At 37.7% G+C, this 18660-nt stretch overlaps 1 protein-coding gene across 1 annotated transcript in view; it reads right to left on the bottom strand.

The window, feature by feature from the left end:
• The window catches only part of AVL9 (AVL9 cell migration associated), a 45275-nt gene that overhangs the window by 8409 nt on the left and 18206 nt on the right, over positions 1-18660 (bottom strand). Inside the window, exons 4-15 of the mRNA XM_030968367.1 lie at positions 16749-16820; positions 15846-15935; positions 15423-15489; positions 14698-14738; positions 13542-13580; positions 9974-10043; positions 8836-9383; positions 5956-6090; positions 4957-5176; positions 3478-3595; positions 2659-2712; positions 709-797 (exon numbers count right to left, since the gene is read on the bottom strand). Coding sequence (XP_030824227.1) covers positions 709-797; positions 2659-2712; positions 3478-3595; positions 4957-5176; positions 5956-6090; positions 8836-9383; positions 9974-10043; positions 13542-13580; positions 14698-14738; positions 15423-15489; positions 15846-15935; positions 16749-16820 — 1543 coding nt within the window. The remainder of the gene's footprint in view (positions 1-708; positions 798-2658; positions 2713-3477; positions 3596-4956; positions 5177-5955; positions 6091-8835; positions 9384-9973; positions 10044-13541; positions 13581-14697; positions 14739-15422; positions 15490-15845; positions 15936-16748; positions 16821-18660) is intronic.

The raw sequence follows: 18660 nt of genomic DNA, 5'->3' as shown, positions 1-18660 counted from the left end.
TGTGCCAGAAAATATTCCAAGAATTTGAACACAGCAGCTCAGCAGAAATGGCCTATGGTGTCCTTTGCCTGGGAAGGCTTGGTAGACTTTGGGCTGAAAGGCACTTTTGACCAGAGCGTACCACAGCAAAAAGCAAAGACAGACTCCAACAGAATTAAAGAGAAAGTTAAACAATTTTTGGCACAGCTATTGCCAAACACCTATCAGACCCCTTAATGGATGAACCCCCATAAACTCACACTGCAAGATGACAATGTGATGATGCCCCTGTTCAAGGGCAACAATTGCTTTTCCAGAAAGTTACAGACTACTGTGAAATCTGCAGAAACTGACACAAGGACGTTTTCTGATCTCAACCAGCTTGGGTTAGTTTCAGTCAAAGTGATATCAAAGTTGAGTGAGAACAACTCAATGCAGATGGTGATGAATGTATTTACCAGATGACACGGAATCTCTTACCTGAACATCTCTCTCCCCATATTCACCTCCAGGCCACACTGGAAAAAAGACGTACACTAATTTCTTTACCTAGCTGCTTCTCCTTCTGCTATTACACAAGTGTCAATCAGCAGCCGTACCTTCAAAATGTTGCTCTGATTTGTGCATGTTATAAAGTACACTTGGACTAAAACAAAATATAACTGAATAGGATGCTTTTTCAAGAAAGATCCAGCATAGATGTAAAGTGATTTTAAATAGATTTCTTACCGACAGCTTTTCCTGTTTGCACCACATTCCGGCTGGTAGAAACCATCACATTTCCAAGCTTCTTTCCACGTTCACTGTTTTGCACTGAACTGGACAAGAGAGATACTGAAGACTGTTAGTTGCTGACTTATTATTACTCTCAGGTGTAAATAAACTAGTTAAAGTATGTATCATTACACACAGATTTACGTAGCGTATATATATGTATATATAGTTCATATATATGGTCAAGCCCAACTCCTTCACAGAGATCAGTTAGGCAAGCTCCTCAGAGGATGAAAAGATGCTGCTAGCAGGACAGGAAATTAAAACACCCAATGGTTCATTCTTGGACAGCACACTTTAAACCTTTCACAGACTCCATGGGGTTGGAAAAGACCTTTGAGATCATGGAGTCCAACCCAGGACTGACCACCACCCTGTCAACCAGACCTTGGCACTGAGTGCCACATCCAGTTCTTCCTTAAACACCCCCAGGGACAGTGACTCCACCACCTCCCCAGGCAGCCCATTCCAATATTCAATCAATCTTTCCTAAATGTTTACCAAAATGCATTTATGATCAAAATTACAAAGTCATGTTTTCAGTAGTTTTGGGAATTCTTAGCCCTAATACATACACTTGCTGCTCTATTTAAAGGTTAAGTGATCAGTCCTTTTTTTCTAGACAAAGCTTACTTTGTATCTTTGTCCAAGATTAAATTTTTGATCAAGGACAATTTACACTCATGCTTTTGTTAAATAAATGCAAGAAAGTGACAGACATGATCATAATTTGGAAAGGAAAGCACAAAAGCAATCAGTTCTACTGCACAAATACAATCACTTGAAAATAATTAATTTCACTTAGTTTTAAATTGTAACTTTCAAGTCCACAAAGTCCAAGGCTTTGCAAACGCATTAATGTGAAACTTAACAACACATCATGCCTATTCTTTCCCCATTTTCAAAATCTTCAGTGTAGATGGAAAAAGCAGAAAAAACAGAATACACCAAAACCAGGCTCAGTTTGCAAAGGCAAGTAATTTTGATGAGGATCTAGTATCAAAGTCCCACCTGGAGAATCAAGGCACTGTTGTAAAAATAATTATTAGAATCACACTAAGAACTACTGGTCCTTTTACACTGATGTCACACTACCCAGAAGAGTTAGCAATTCCCCTTTCAAACAAGGGGACAAAACCAGCCCAACGTTATAGACACCTCCAGAACTTTCAGATTAAGACTCTGTAAAAGATCATCCATTAATAAAAGAGAGAGAAACTGTTGTTTTATGGTCAGCAGAGCTAAATGAGAAAAAAAATCCATTTTGCCTGGTGCATAAACCCCAGGCTGAATTCTGACTTCAGTTAGAGCTGAACAGCTATGGAAAAAACACGCACCACTGAGTTGTAGACTTGAATTTTAAAGGCCGCAGTTGAGATTAACTTAAAATTCAGCTGACTCTGGTACAAGAAGACTATGCAAAACTCATTTGAAACTTGTAAATTGAAGGAACTGAACCACATCTCATTACGCATATAGTGAACTGAGTTTTAGAACAATGATGAATTAAAAACCAGCTAATTAGAAAGAAGAAAAAAACAAAACTGTTTTCTCCTAATAATGAGACCTAAAGTCAAATCAGTGCTGGAGGTTTTAACAGTTTCAGCTGACAAATTAAAAGTAGATGTACAAAAACCTTATAATTGCAATGCAAAAAATCAAGGCTGTATTATATGATGTCCAACACAAAATAGCACATTTGCCTTTTTTTGTAAATTATTAATTTCAGACAAATGTTTCATCTTTAGATGTGGTGCTGTTTTGCAGCAGAACTTTTGAGTATAGTTTCATGAAGACGGCCAATTTGAATCCTTGTCTTGTTGAGTTCATTATAGCAACAGTTATGCAGTTATTGATATTTGACCAAACTTCTAAAAAATACGAATCAAAGTACTATGTACTTACTGTGACAACCTTAATTTAACATCTGATACAGAGTACTGGCCCTGGAATGGATGGCTAGAAGAGGAGGAAAAACCCAAGAAAAAATTAATTTATTTTTCATGATGAATCTGTATCACGCAATTATTAGCTGTATTCCCCTCTGTGACTTACCAAAAAAAAAAAAAGAAAGTTTAAAAAGTATTTTGCAGATATACTGCTCTATAGCAGTATACTTCATACTCTATAGCTCAATACTTCACAGAAGTCTGGGTTGCAGTGACTGTTAAATGACAGATATCTTATGAACTACCTGAAAGGTGCCTTCTTTTTACAGATGAGATATTAACCACCTTTCCACACTAAGTCAAAAGCACCTCCTTCCAGCAGCACACAGCAAATAGAAAACATCCCTTAAGCAGACCAAAAGAGCTTTGTAGGTCTAAGGAAAAACCTTTTTCACACTACAGCAACTGAGAAAGTAAAAGCAAACAGAACTCCCTGCAGCAGGGTAATAACCCACACCAAACAGAACACATGTACAGCCAGCAATGGCACCAAGCCTGGCATGGTCAAATCTCCCAGTGAAAATATACCCAGAACAGGCAGCTCCCCTCTGTCCCACCAGTGACAACCTTGGTCACAGCTCCTCCCTGCACACCTGGAAGCAATTAACACAAAACAGAACCATCTGAAGACAATTCCTGAGGAATGACAAACTTTCTGTAGCTGGGGACAGCTGACAATCAACTTGAACAAGTTCCACTTCTCCTGACTCTGGATATGTTTTTCTTCACAGAACTACTGCCCAGAATTAGAGTAAATACTACAAAGTTTCCTTACCTAGAATTTACCTCTGCAAGAGCTGGATGCTTGTTGCTATTCCATACTCTGTAGTTGTGGGTATTTTTCCAGGCTGTTACAAATCCTGTTCCAAAGTCTGACAAAATCTTTTCATTGTCTGGTAAATTAAAATACAGAGAATTCGAAGAAATTCATTAGAGATTTAATAATTACAAGACAAATTACTTTTTTTCTTGTAAGAAAAATTCATTTTCCAGGCTCTTATCAAGGCCATAACAATTAAAACTCCAATACTAAAACCTGGGTACTTCAAAAATGGTTTATTTTTAAGTGTCAAAAATATACAGTACCAGGACAAGAGGGGGAAAAAAAAAGCTAAAAATTACTTTTCTTATTTTTAATTCATTTATAAAGCTCCAAGAGCTCAACTGGGGAAAAAAAAATCCAGATTGACTTTTTCTCTGGAGGATGACAGAAAAGGGAAAAGAATGGCCACATAGCAACCAAGAACAAAAACAATTTGCACTGGTCTTGGGTTTTGCTGTACTGTTATTATTCATTCTAATTTAGTAACTTCCAAATCCATTCCAAAACTGCAGTAGGAAATACTGTGGAATGAACTTATCAAAACAACAACCCCTTTAAAACACTGAAGAGTGTAGGAAATAATTTAACAGCCAGCCAGTGAAGTAGTTTGAGATCCCAGAAAACCCTGATATTTCGTATCAATCTGGTAATCCTCTTAAAATATTAATTTTGTCAGACCAAGAACTTGGCATCTTCCAGACTTTAATATCAGGTTCTCAATCCCATGTTTTCTCACATATACCACAAAACAAAATCTGAATTTAATTGGTGTGAATAGAGAAAAATCATTATGAGAATGAAGTTAACACAGTGAGTGCAGGGCAAACTAAACATTTTCCACAAATGAAAACCACTGATTCTTTTATTTATATTCACAAAAAAGGTTGGAACATAGAGAAATCCTTCTGAGTTAAAGCAAAATATTTTGAGCTCCAGGAAACAAAAGATTATAAAGCCTGTAGATGACACTTTTCACAGTATGTGAATCCCTAAGTAAGACCATGGCAAGAAGGGAAAAGGGCTGGAACAGTCTAGCAAAACTTCCTGAAGACAGATGCTTAACTTCATGTCTCCTTAAATCCAAGTGGCTTCCCAAAATTAACTTCAGGTTGCAACACAGTCTAGAAGACACTTGGATTTGTAAGTCTCATCACATACAGGTTTCAGGTACTTCTACTTATGAGGAAAACTTAATTAAATCAAGGAGAAGAAGACATTTTAATAAGAAAGTGTCTGTAAGACTGTGAATTAAGGATTAACAACAAGCTTGTCAAGAAATAACAAGGTTAGCCAAAGACAACTGAAAAAGCAGCCTAAAATGAAACTTTAGGCAGAGGGACATCCACTGACAGACCACACATTGGCAGGAATAGAGCAAATGCTTGACATGTCCACCCTCATCTCCATCCCCAGACAAGGTATCTGTTCTACCTGGTTGCAGCACAGCAGCAAGCAGTGAATGAAGATAAGCACTGAACTGAGCCCTGATCCACTCATCTCCTCCTTCCCATCCAGTGCCATCAAGGAACACATCATCTCTGTTCTCAGTGACGTGCTTCACCAAGTAATCTGAAAATCTTAGGTCAGCAGTTGTTGGGTTCAGGATCTTACGGAGTTCTGGATCATGGATTTGCACATGAGCATCTTCTATCTGTTTGAAATAATTCCAAGGGTAAACATTTATCTAAATAAAACTGCTTATACAAACTTACACTACTACATATTGCTACCTAAATCTAGACCCTCATTCCCCAAAAATACCAAGAAAAAACAAATGGCCCAAGAAACAATGAACTAACTGTTCTCAGAAAGTCAGATACTGCTCTAATTTATCCAGAATTCAATCATTTCCCTGGCACACAGTGAAAGGCTGCTTATTTGATAGGATTTGGCAGAAAGTTTTGCAGGGGAAGTATGATGCTCTTTGATTATCACCTCTGTTTATTAAGGTGATTACCTATATGGAACCATCTTAGGTACCAGATGCTGATTATACAGTTGTGTCTATTTGCTAGAAGTGGCACAGTGGGTATTCAGGTGCTGTGTTTTTACCCTCTTGATTAAATCAGATGGAAGTCAAATCAGTACCTGCATCTGATTTTCATCTGCAAGCACCTATTTTTGAAGACCTCACTAAAAAGCCATGAAAAAGCCCACTATATGAAAAATGAAATTACATCACCAGCACAAAAAAAAATTCAAGAAGTGCCTTGCAAATTCAAATATCAGATACATATAAAAACATGGACAATAGTTTTGCACAGCCTATCTAATCCTGTCCTCTCAAGTCATAGAAATTTAACAAACCTTTGCAGCTGAGAATTTGTTTCATATGGAAGGAATTCAGAATTCAGGCAAGCATGTGAAACTGCAAAGCTACATTTAAAACAGAATCTCAGCTCCCCCCAGCTCAGATGCAAAGATCCTTACTTCCACAATTGCATCACTCAGGTGCTTCTGCTGGCGGAACAGGATATTGGTGGCTCCCGCAACAAAGCCGCGGACGGTCACATCCGACAGGAGGTGATGCTGCTGCAGCGCCATGTACGGCAAACACAGGTACCCCTGGAGCAAGAGACATTCACAGAAATAACATTTTAAAAAGTGCCTAGATTCAGAGGTTTTCCTTATAAAAGCCAGCATATTTCACCCAGAATGAACCTTGGTTATTACAGTTTCAGCCACAATCATCTGTTGCTCTGCTACATGACATTTGCGAAGTGAATTGAATTTTTTAAGAGATTGTGTTGCCTTTCAGTCTCAGGATTGAAACTGAAATCCAAAGCAAAGGATGAGAATTTCATGTGTTTCAAGGCAACAGAATAAAAGCAATAATAAGCAATGAGGCCTCAGGTCAGTTCAGAGACAAGAAGCCAATGGAGATAAGGATTCATCTCTCCAGTAGGGCACATGATGTCTTCTGGTAGTTGGGAGGCACATAATGCAGGAAAGCTACCGACAGCTATCCACATTTTGCGGGTGGGGATTTCCAGACACCAGAGATAGCAATCAATTTTTGATAAGCATATGCAAGCCTGCTTTAAGAAGGAGAGGACAGAAAGTAACACACTGTGCTTTTTAGCCACTTCAGGGTTGTAAATTAATCTAGTACCCTTCATTCCAATTTAAAAAAAAAACAAAACATTTTGAAAAAGGGCTTTGAGTTAGTCATTGAGGGATTATTGAGAGGTAGGTAAAGTCCTTTTTAAACATAGGATCAACATACTCCTGACATCTAATTCCAGCTGTTCAACTGCATAAAGCCCAAAGCAAATTTATTCACGGCAGCTAATGGCACACTGGACAGAAACAAAGAGCACACACACTTTATCATCCAGTACATGGTAATTGGAAACACATGGAAGAAAGGAGCATAACTACTCCCTTTTGTTGCGTGAGACACAGGGATGGCCTTAGAGATGATGAGTCCTTATCAGCTGAAAACAAACAGCCTGTGTCAGAGGAACAACAGTGCTTTGAAAGGAATCACAAACCTAAGATGGAAAGTTTTCAAGAAATACAGCTTAAGAGGCAGGAAAAGGAAGGCTTAATTACTGTATACTAAAGTAGCAAAGTCTGGGAAATCTTTCACTATTTAAAGTATCAAATGTCAGTTTACAAATGCACATTTGTAAGTACAACAACTTTTATTTTCATGAACATGTGCTGTTCTTTTATAAAATAGTGCAGATGAAATGACTATTAGATCTGACAGAACTGGTACTAAAGAAACAAGTACCACAAGCTATTTTCCCTTATGTTCAGGTGTACGTGGATAATGTATTATGCCACCTGGCAAAACCTCCTCCCATTCAAATTTGTCAGATTTATAAGTCTTTCCATGGCATGGCATAAAACAACCCTGTGTTAAGAGCTCTAAATGAGATGTAAACTTTCCAGTAAGTGGTTAAAACTGTAACTTTGAATCAGATTTTTCTGCTAACTCAGACATGCAAAGCCCTTTCTGCTTTAATTACACTGGCTGAACTGAGGTGAAAAGTGCCTTTGTGGAACAGAAGGCAAACACGTAGAAACTGTCAGCTTCCTTAAAATTCTTTTCCATCTGATGAGCACAGCAGCAAACAAAAGTTTGCACTTGCAGGTCCCCTTATCAATTATTTTATTCTTGCTTTCCATCTAGTATTTTCAAAGAATTAGACTAAATACAATTTACAGGCTATAGTTCACATTAGACAGATCGTAAGGACAAACATCAAATGCAGATCTTTGTTGAAACAACATTTCTAATGGTGACATGAGGCAATACATTGAGGGCAATGACATTTGAGCTGCTCACTTGGGCCCACACAATGTATTATTTCCAACAAAATCTACAGGGAGAAACTTAAACACAATCGTAAAATACAATATTCTGCAAGGAAATGCAAATTAACCCCTGCTAAGGAAGCAAAAACACTTTGAACTTCAGCAGCTTGAGGAAATAAATCTGAATCTTCTATCTTCTACTATGGGCAAATGTTCATTTAAAAGTATATTACATTAAAAACAAAGCAATGAAATGTACTAAATAACTTCTTGTATCGATAGCAGTATCTTTAAAAGGGATACATTTACCTGGTTTTTATGGGAAACTAGCCCTACTAGCCAGCCCTACTTACCAGACCTATTGCTTGTTATCTGACTATGCCTATCAGAGTCCTTAGAGATTCTGGAACACCTGAAGTTCAGTTAGATATCAGTGCAAGCTTAAAATTCAGCAGCTCAGCACCATGTACAGATAAAGAGACAAACAGAAAGAGTTATCACAGACAGGAGGGTGAAATTTCATCTCATATATTTTTTATGTGTGTATGTATGTATATATATACACATTTTGTGCATATATACACATATGCATTTAAAAATACATATACAGATATAAATCAAAAAAGAGAAAAATAGACTTAGGTGTCAGCAAAGGTAGAGCTTTCAGAATCTTTGTTTAGATTAAGATATCTAAAGGTTTCTGAAGTACTCTGATCTTGCCCTATATAGGCCAGACCACCAATTCCTCAGAGTAAAAGAAAACTGTAGCTTCTGCTACATACAATTTATTAACTATAGTGGAGATGCAGGTTACCACCATGTAAAATTGCAAAAAAATTGCAAAGAGTATTAAAGGTATGAAAGTGGAATGCAAATATGCTTGCAAGGCCCTCTCAGGCCTTTCCACCTGCCTAGGAGAGACCATACTAACATGTTTTGGAGAGCCCTACTGTCTACCTGGAGCTCAGTAAGCAAAATTATTAGCCACTTCTGGAAAAAAAAATGTCTTTCTGAGTTCCCAAGTACCACAAAGAACATGCTTACCTTTGTAAAAATAGCCAGTGGCATCCCATACTGGTCCTCTTCCAAGCCAGACACCAGTCCTTGAACAAGCACCGTGTGCCCTGTGTTTGCCTGGGGCTGCACAGTGATGGGAAGGCCTTCGGAGCTCACACCTTTGCTCCGAAGGTTTCCTGCCTGTTCTGATGCTGGGTTCTCACGTTCTCCTTCCTTCAAGTGAGCCTCCTCCAAAATGCTGGGATCCAGGGTCTCCCAGTCACTTTCTGAGGACGCTGGAGAAGCACGGGAAGGAACTTTCAAGCGCTGCACAGCTCCGTTGGATGACTGAGCTCCATTGCAAGCCTTCTCGGCCAGGGAGAAAGGCACATCTGCTTTTTGACCTTCCAGTGAATTATCTCCTGTCATCTTCCTGTCTCCCTTCCCCATTCCTAAGTTTTCATTTGAAGCATCAGCAGCAGACACAGAAACATAGTCATCTAACCGTGGTGGATTCTCCTGCAAGCCAGCATCCTCTGATATGCTCTTTCTTGGTCTGTAGTGTGAGCAGTCACTAAGACCATGTTCAATCATACCTGGGAAGAACAGCAAACACAAATATCAGCATCTCAATCAAAATTTTAGTGACCTTTGTAGGGGGAAAAATGTGCTTTTTTGTACACAGAGGAAATAATGTAATTTAAAACACTACTTTGGGGAGGGAGGGTGTGTTAAATAACCCAAACCTACACTTTCTCTCCTAAAGAATCTGCCTTAACATTTTGCTTTAAGAAGACTGGTTAGAAGCTAAGGATTAGCAAGGTTAGGGGTTATGTTTGTTTGTTTGCTTTTAGGAGCACATGTGGAAGGAAAAGTTTATATTTTGGGGCTTTAAGGAACTCAACAGGAATGTGTTACTTATTCAGAGGCCCCATCTATGTTACCCACAGGAAATACAGAAAATCCAGTGGCTCCAATGAAGCACAAGAAATAACCCATAAAGTGCAAGTAGTAAGTGTTTGGAGGTGTGTGCATAGTACATGGACATGCACACAAATCACTCATTTTTCAGTCAACATATCAACCTAACTTCACTATCACATGAGTTGATTTCCAAGTGACAGCACAACCTGTCTCAGTTATCACCAGAAAACATACAAAAAGAAGTTCAAACTTCTTTTCTTACCAGGAAAGAGTGACAAGACAGTCATCAGAGCTCCCACCAATCTATTTACAGGAGAAATATAAAACAGCACCTGGTGGCAGGAGGGAGGGCAATGGGAGGAAGAGAGAATGCAAGAGAGGAAAGGGAATTAGGGAGGGGAGAATGAGAAAAACAACATTATACTTATGCATGACAAATGACACATGCAAACTATTCAAGGTACTGCTTTTTATGTTATATTAGAAAGTCTGCTCACTAACAAAACTTCCTACAACAGTTCAAAGTAAACATTTAGATATGTCTACAGAATCCTTATATAATATTTGTAATATATGTTTTATATATACATATACATGTGTTTGCAACACACGTCTCAGTTATTCAGGTTTTTCTACTGGTTTTTAAGATTTTTTCCAAATTGATCCAGTTAGTGAAGAACTGACAGCAAAAGGTTGTTCCTGACATGCTGCATAAATTCTTGCTCATTAGTAGCACATTAAATTCTCTGTTATAAATCAAAGAGGCCAAATAATCTCAATTCCAGAACACTGATACAAACCTATGCAAAAATATTTCTTTTAAGGAGTTATATTAAGGATGTGTAGATAAACTAAAAACAGGATAAATGCTGCATGCATTTATTACAGTAACATTCATATATAACAAAAAAGATTTTTTAGAAACAAAATACATGAGTGATACTAACTTTGGTAAAGCACTTAAGGCATAACATGGGAAAACAGAATCTCCTTAATTGAATCAGAGAGACTGGAATTAGTAAATTAGTTAGGAATTCAAAAGGGGGTGTCAAAGGCTAGCAATGAAAGAAGAAATAGAAGCCAGACTGAATATTACTTCTAGAATTTCTTCAAAATAAGCCTTCAGGGAAAAAGAGGGGGAAAAGGGAAAAAAAAACCAAACAAACCAACAAAACCAAATAACAAAGCCAAACCAAACAATCCAACTCCAAAAAATCCCCACAAAAGTAAACTTGTCTAAAAATGCCATTTTTACATCCTTAATCAGCACAACACCAGTAAAAAACCATAGATGAGCATTACAAGGAATCAAGAGTGCAAAGGAATACAGAATAATCTAACTTTACGACTTTGCAATCCAGTTTAATAAGCAGATGACATAATTAAAAGTGCAAGTTTTTGGACTTAGTCTTCATAAGAGACTTCTGCTGTAAGAAAGAAAGACACTTTAGAAGAGACTGATGAATAATAGCTCACGTCCCACTAGTGTTTGCCAATATCCAAGCTAGTGAACTGATGGGACAAAGAAAGACCTACACAGCCTTAACACAGGCCAAATGATATTTAATGGTACCACAGCTGAAAACAGACTCTGTATATTATCCTAAATATACTACAGAAACATTATACAAGATAAGTGAATTCAAATAGCAACAACCACTGAAAAAGCACAATGAGATGAACAAGCAGCTCATCTGTGGAAAGAGTTTTGGTTGACTCCAATGGGAATAAAAATGTGTAACTTTGAAGACGTTGCTTTATAATGTATGCTGAAAAATGCATGGTATAATAGCAATGAACTGCAACAGAAAGCCTATGACACTCCCACAGGTTTAGATTCTCAGACACCATGCATTCTTAGCCAAGCTTATTTTTAAGCCTACAGAAATAATTAAGTCTATAAAGAAGTACCTTGTTTTAAAGAAATCTATTCCAGTCTAGGTTTTTGTTTAGGTATACCCCTTACTTAAAGCAAATACTTTTCTATATTTGTTTCATCAGGTCCCTCTGCCATCTTTCTGTCTATAAGGATTCACTACCCCTCCCAACCCCACTACATGGCCTACTGCATTTACATCAGCAAACTGGGTGGTCCTGGCAGCAGACATTGAAATGATCACCATCTGGAAGTAGTCTTCCAGCCTAATAACCACTGAGAGGTGAAAAAAATTCTTTTAGCCTGTGGAAAAACATCAACCAAATTACTACAGATTAAAGGAAATTAGTCTGTGGCATTTTCCAGATCAAGGAAAATTGCCATTATGAATGGCTTCTTGCATACTATATTTAAAGTCTTTGAACATACAGATTCCCACAGTTATTCTGAAACCATAACATTTGCCAGAAAACAGGCAGTGACTGAAAACCAAAACTTTATTTTGAAATTGCAAGTGTTTTCTTCCTGTCAGAGCTTAGGGAAAACCAGACACAAAGCAACCTGCAGGTTTGTTCCATAAGCATTCAGTTACTTTCAAAACAATTTTGTATGTTTGAGTAATGTGAATACACTTGGGAAACCCTCTCTCTCCTCTCTTCCTGGGCATTTGCATCTTGTGGTTTGAGCAGTTTCACAAAAGAACTGTAGCTCAGTGAAGTATTTTCTTTGTACATGTCCAAATGCTGAACTGATCTGGTGACCCCTATTGTGCCATAATTGTATTTTCTCAAGTGTACTTTTGCATAGCCTTTAGTATAGTCATCTTCAGCATATGCCTCCTTAATGCAGAAACTGCATTTATTCTCATCAACAAATACTGAGAGCTGTCAAGGTATATCTGACTTACACAATTAAGCGACAAGTGCAAAAGCTTTGGGGAAGCTGCTACATCTATTTTAAAACAGAACAGCATATTTACTGCCTCATGAAAACTATCTAGGTCTAAGATATAGACTTAAATAAACACCATCACAACTGTTTTGATAACTTATAGATTAAATCCTACTGACTTTCCAGCTGCAGCTAACAGGAAATCCTAACATGCCTTCCCATCACTCTGAAGAAATTGGGTTTTAATACACCAGGTTCACTGAAGAAAAAGTAGCATTTGGGAAACTGAAACAAAGCTTTAAATAACATTTTTAAAGCAAAATGAAAAAAAAACCCCGCATAAATATGTCTGGCAGCTGATACAGTCATTCCACTCTAAGTTCTTGCTCTAGGGCATTAATATGAACACAGAAGGAGTAAAAAGTCTTGATTTCACATCTGCTTTCACATTTTGCATATTACACTTAAATTACTAAAACAGCATTGCTTCTGAGGCAGTAAGATAGTCCAAAGCAAGCACTGATCCTAGAATCCAGCAGTTATTACCAATTTATAATCTGAGTTCAGCCTGACCTAACAGATACAGCTCTCTTCATTGTCTCCTGCAGGTGTCCATGGAATTCAGGTCTGAAGGATACTTCTAGCACTCCTTTCTTTTGGTCTGTCTATTTAAAGCCTGAACCAGAAGTTCTACTTACTGAATCTCCACAAAGCTGTGCTTTTTTAGGTACCCACATTTCCTATCAGTTCCTCCACACAGGTACCTATCTGCATCTCATTTGTATCCCATCCTATATTTTACAGTAGGTTATGTTTCTCTGGTCACATTTCATCACATTTTACTTTGGCTATGATAGCAATTAAAGAAACAAAGTGTGGACAGAATAGAAGTGGAGGCAAATGTATAGGTCAACACACAGCAGTTTCTTTAAGCCTAATAACCTAATTTATATATTGATGCAAAGTTGTTGATATGACTTCAGATGCTTCTATTTTACAGATGAAAAATATTTAACAGCTATGTTTCTATTTAAACTACCTGCCTCAGCTTATAAAATGTTACCTTTTTCTCGAGAAGAATCAATTTAAAAAGGATCAAGACCTGAAAAAAAACACAAAAAGAAAAAAATGGTGAGTGAACCAGTGCTATTTCTCAAAAATAATGTGCAAGCATAACCTCTTCTTCAAGGTTTTGTGTTAATCACTGCATAACAATCAAATGACCAAATGCGTTTGACCAGTGAAAACCAATGTTCCAGTACCCTTTCTCCACCTGAGCACACATTTAAAAATAGCATGAGATGGAAAAAAAAAAACCCAAAAAACAACCAAAACCTCCACAAAAAAGAACTGTGTAATTTGAAGCATACATAGCTTAGCAGAAAGAACACATTGCACAATTCCAGCATTTTAAAAAACAGTAAGCTACATAAACATAAAAGAGTTCCTCCACAGAATTACTGAAAAAAAAATCCAGCAAAATACCAAGAAGAATATCCACCTCACCTAATTTTAGGCATCTAGATCAGAAGTGGCTGTCCAGACTCTCTACACTCAAGGAAAAACACAGATGCTTCTGGGGTATGACTGGCAGACATCTGAAGTTAAACAAAAATGAGTTCTACCCCAAAAATCTACTGAGCAGGTGCAAATAGACCATGAAATTCAGATCCTCAAAGTTGTTTCCTTGATGCATCTCAGTTAATAAAAGATTCTAAATGCTGTTTGTACCTTAGCTATAGCACATATACTCAATTTCAACAGAAATTAGGAAAAAGAAGGACAGGTCCAAGTCCCCTCAGGTTCTGTGATGGCAGAAGCTACAAAATTTACAAAACACAGGAAAAATGCTCCAAATTGTGTCTGCACAGACTTTAGCAATAGTCTTTTTATCATATGCATCAAACAAGAAACAGGAAATAGAAACAAGATCACAAATGACATAGCATCTGCACTTTGGAACAGGACTAAAAAATGTCCCACAAACCTAGAAATCTCCAGAAATCTCTCAGACTAACAAAACTCCTTAGTCTGGAATGTGCTTTCACTGAAGTTATGCAGGTGGAATTGGAGGGAAAAATCAGGAGGCTGTAAATACCAGTACTTAGGAAACTGTCTTCTTACTCCTAGCTCAGGTATGTCTAGATATGTCTATTTTTCTATTATATTTCTATTTCTAAATAGTGCAGTCCTTTAAATATCGAGTAGAGGATACCTACCTTGTGTCTAAAATGGAGAACAAGATCCCGAGGAGACAGACCTGAGACACCAGAAAGAGAGCAATTGTTACAATTCAACAGCTGATAGGGATACTAATTTACTTCTTGTCACCATTTTTCAGCATGTGGGAAATATCCATTATGGATTCTCTGTGAACCTGGTTATTTCAAAGCAGAATTCATACAAAATTCCCTTTTTTTTTTTTTTTTTTGTGGGAGCAAGAATTCATTGACAATAGAGACAAGAATAACATGAGTAGCTGTGCTCTGAGTTAACACCTGTTGGCTGCCACACAGCTTTAGGGAGCATTAGTAGCATGAGGTAAATACTACACTGTGCATTCAGAAAGCACAGGGAGGAGTCAGAACTGGGTGGTGAGATATCCTAAATAACAGGTAGTAACACGCAAGCTTGAACAATTGGATGGTGTGGGGTGCTAAATCTAAAACTTAAGAAGGTATTGTCTACCAAAAGCAGATAAACTGCTAGTCAGAAAAAGCTGCTAGTCAGATTGTTAGGTCAAGGAGTAATATGGTTTCAACCTGCAACTGACTCCTATTATGAAAGCAACACTACATTTTACATTTATTTAAATCTATTAATAAAGAAATGCAGACCTCTGGTGCTGAACCTCTTAATGCACATCAACAAACTAGCTCAGTAGAGGCATGTGTTGTTTAGTGTAACATCATCTCTGCTGCTTTGTACAAAACAAGTCACTTACCAAGATAAACTTGTGACCCTTCTAATGAAGTATTGCCCAAGGAACTATTCATATGATCATAAAGTTCCTGTAGAAGTTAGAACAAAGGCCAAAAAGAGGTGTTAATGGCATATGGTCACACAAAACTCAGAATAAATAAAATTCACTTATTTAAGGATTTCAGCGGCTTACTCCAGAAAGAAAGCAAAGTTTTACTAATGCAATCAACAGAGATACAGGCTGACAACCACACTTGTATCTCATAACGATCAGAAAGCTGACTCTGTCAGATTAGGGTAGTACATTTAGTTCATATTAAAGTATTACAGGAGTTGAATAACTGAATGACTTATGCAAAAGGAATATTTGAGCATTAAATTAAAATACTAAAGTTTGTGGCCATACACTGAAAACTATTCTGTGTGGATTTTACTGGAAAATTACCTTTAGAATTGAAATTTGTGAGAAGTCTTTTTCTTCAAAATATGCATGTGTGATGAGCTGCAGCTTTGCCTGAAGTAACCCATACAAAGGCTTGGAAGAAAAACAAACACAAAAGCAAGTGAATGAAACTATTTAGTCACTCATTTTGAACTTTAATCTTCTTCCATGCTTATGTTGCAATACTGACACTTTATTATACAGAGAGTTCATGGATGGGCAGTCCTCAGCAGCTAACTCCCAGCATCTCTCTCCTGTGCTCATTTTAAATGATGATAATTTCATTTTTTTCCCATTTTCATGTACCATACCCTCACTGAACATCTTTCTGGAAAAGTAGTTTCCTGTTTTAACACTGTTCATAAAAGTAAGAGCTCCAATAACAGTTCTTTCTTCAGCTTTAAGCACAAAAAGAATTTCTGTTCCCTGCCTGGTGACCAGCAGCTTTTGATGAATAGGCAGAAATAAAAGATATCTCTTCAAAACAAGAATATGCTGTGTGTGTGGCTATCAGAAACCCTCCCTCACAGTTGAAGGTGGTAGCCACTCTCACCAGCTACTATGCTAGATGATCTTTGAGGCCCTTTCCAACCCTACCCATTCCATGATTATACCAGCCAAACTCCTCAATTCTACTACATGAAATTGAGTTAGTAGCATTTAAGGAGGATCAGAGTATCCTCATCCATAACAACAGGCAGACACTTTTCCAATTACAAGCAGATACCACAAATCAAGGCAGCTCACTCAAATGCCACAGCCTTCCAATTCAATTTTATTCCAGTATTTTGTTACTCTGAAATGGCTAAGACAGATGTTTGAAGCCAAATGTTCCAAATAAGAATATGGAAGAACAATTGTTAAAGTTACCTGAAAGTGTTTTGGGAGTTAAACAAACATTCTTACCAGCTGGCTGAGAACACAGACACTTTTCTGTACAGTTTCTCGGGTGATGTCTGCTTGCCGTACTTTTAAAGCCTAAAAAATAGAAGTATTACAGTGTTTTTACCCAAACATCATTTCAAAAAGAATTCTTTCCCAAGTCTAGTTGCCAAATACTACCCCCCAATTAAAACAAAATCCTAAAACTAGCTATCTTCAGTGGTGGAACATCCAAACCATGCAACCGTATGCTCTTACGCTTTCACAAGAGATAGGCTGGGAAGGAGGGGCACGGGTGTCATCCCCTATGCTAAGGAATGGCGAGATTGTGAAGAGCTGCCTCTGAGAAACAGCCACAAACAGGTCAAGAGTTTGTGGGTAGAAATTAAGGACAGCACCTACAAAGGACACCTGGCTGGGGTCTACCACAAGTTGCCTGATCGGGGGGAGCCTGTCAACAAGGCCTTGCTTCAAGAACAAGAAGCACTGTGCTCACAAGTTCTCATCCTAATGGGGGAATTCAAGCACTTGGACGTTGGCTAGAAAAGCAATGAGCCTGTGGATGCCCCATCCCTGGCAGCTTTCAAGGCTAAGCTGGATGAGGCTTTGAGAAACCTGGTCCAGTGGGCAGCATCCCTGCCCATGGCAGGGAGCTGGAAACAGATGATCTTTAAGGCTCCTTCCAACCCAAACCACTGTATGTTGATTCTATGATTCTACCTAGTAAAAAGGGTCATAACACTGACATGTCAGAGCTGTATTCTCATCTCATTATGTCCAGCAAAGATCCAAACACAGTTGTGATGACGGGCAAAGCACCATTTAAAAGACACTAGTGTGAGAAAAAGGCAATAGGAAAAGGAAATGGCATTTTAACTCAGGGGAATGTATGGGAGAGAAACCACACCACATCACTTGCTCCTCTCTAACATCTGTGAAAATGGACCAGATTACAAAGTCTCTGCTTAGAAATTTCTTGTTTCATAATCAAGCATCTTTTTTGAGCCACTCATAAAATAAAAGCTTATCCACAAAATAAGCTACATTCTCAGCCAGAACAAATGGTCCCAGCACTTAACAGCAAACCTAGAAATGGTGAGGGCAGAACACACACAAATGATTCTCTTAACTGTACAAAACAGAAAATGTATGGACTGCAGCCCACATATCAAAAAGGACAGATGGGGAGAGTGCTAGAGCTGTCATATGAAACATACTGGGTTTTATTCTAATTGCTCCAAAGAGTTCATTTTAAAGATCTACTTATCTTTTTAATTGGTTACTAAAAAGCATAAACAGGAATCAAGAGCACAATAAAGGTAAGTTATTGCATAGTTAAATACAGCAAGACTCTAAATCACAGAATACAGTGAAGGCTGGTGCAAAAATAATGAGTGAACGAAAACCAAAGTGGAATTTAGTTCAAAAGAAATGGAATTAAAAACTGCATGAGTAAAATTTCTCTAGAGCAAGAATAGGAACTTGAAATATAATCAAGATGCAATTAACACAGAAACAGAGTATATAAACAAGTCATATATTCAGAGGGTGAATCAAACCCACGTGACATCCCAATTACCACAGAAACAGAGTATATAAACAAGTCAAATATTCAGAGGGTGAATCAAACCCACGTGACATTCCAGATTATTGGCAATTCACTGCAAAAAAATAAGTCATTTAAAAAGAAATTTGTAATAACTTCTCAATTCTAAGTGCAGAGATCATACTGCCATAACTATTTTTGAAAACATGGAATGATTTGAGTAGATCGAATACTTAATTTCCTCAGTGTGATCATGTGCACACTGTGGCTCTCCTCAATTTTTCAGTTTTACTGCTAAAGATTGGTATCACTAAGCAGCTACCATGAATGGGAAGATTCCAGTTTACTCTGCAAGTGTACATTTGGCAATGGGAGCAGGTGAAGAGAAAC

Source organism: Camarhynchus parvulus, chromosome 2 (assembly GCF_901933205.1).
Source record: "Camarhynchus parvulus chromosome 2, STF_HiC, whole genome shotgun sequence".
Taxonomy (NCBI): Eukaryota; Metazoa; Chordata; class Aves; order Passeriformes; family Thraupidae; genus Camarhynchus; species Camarhynchus parvulus.
This window is presented reverse-complemented; position numbering and strand designations above follow the sequence as displayed.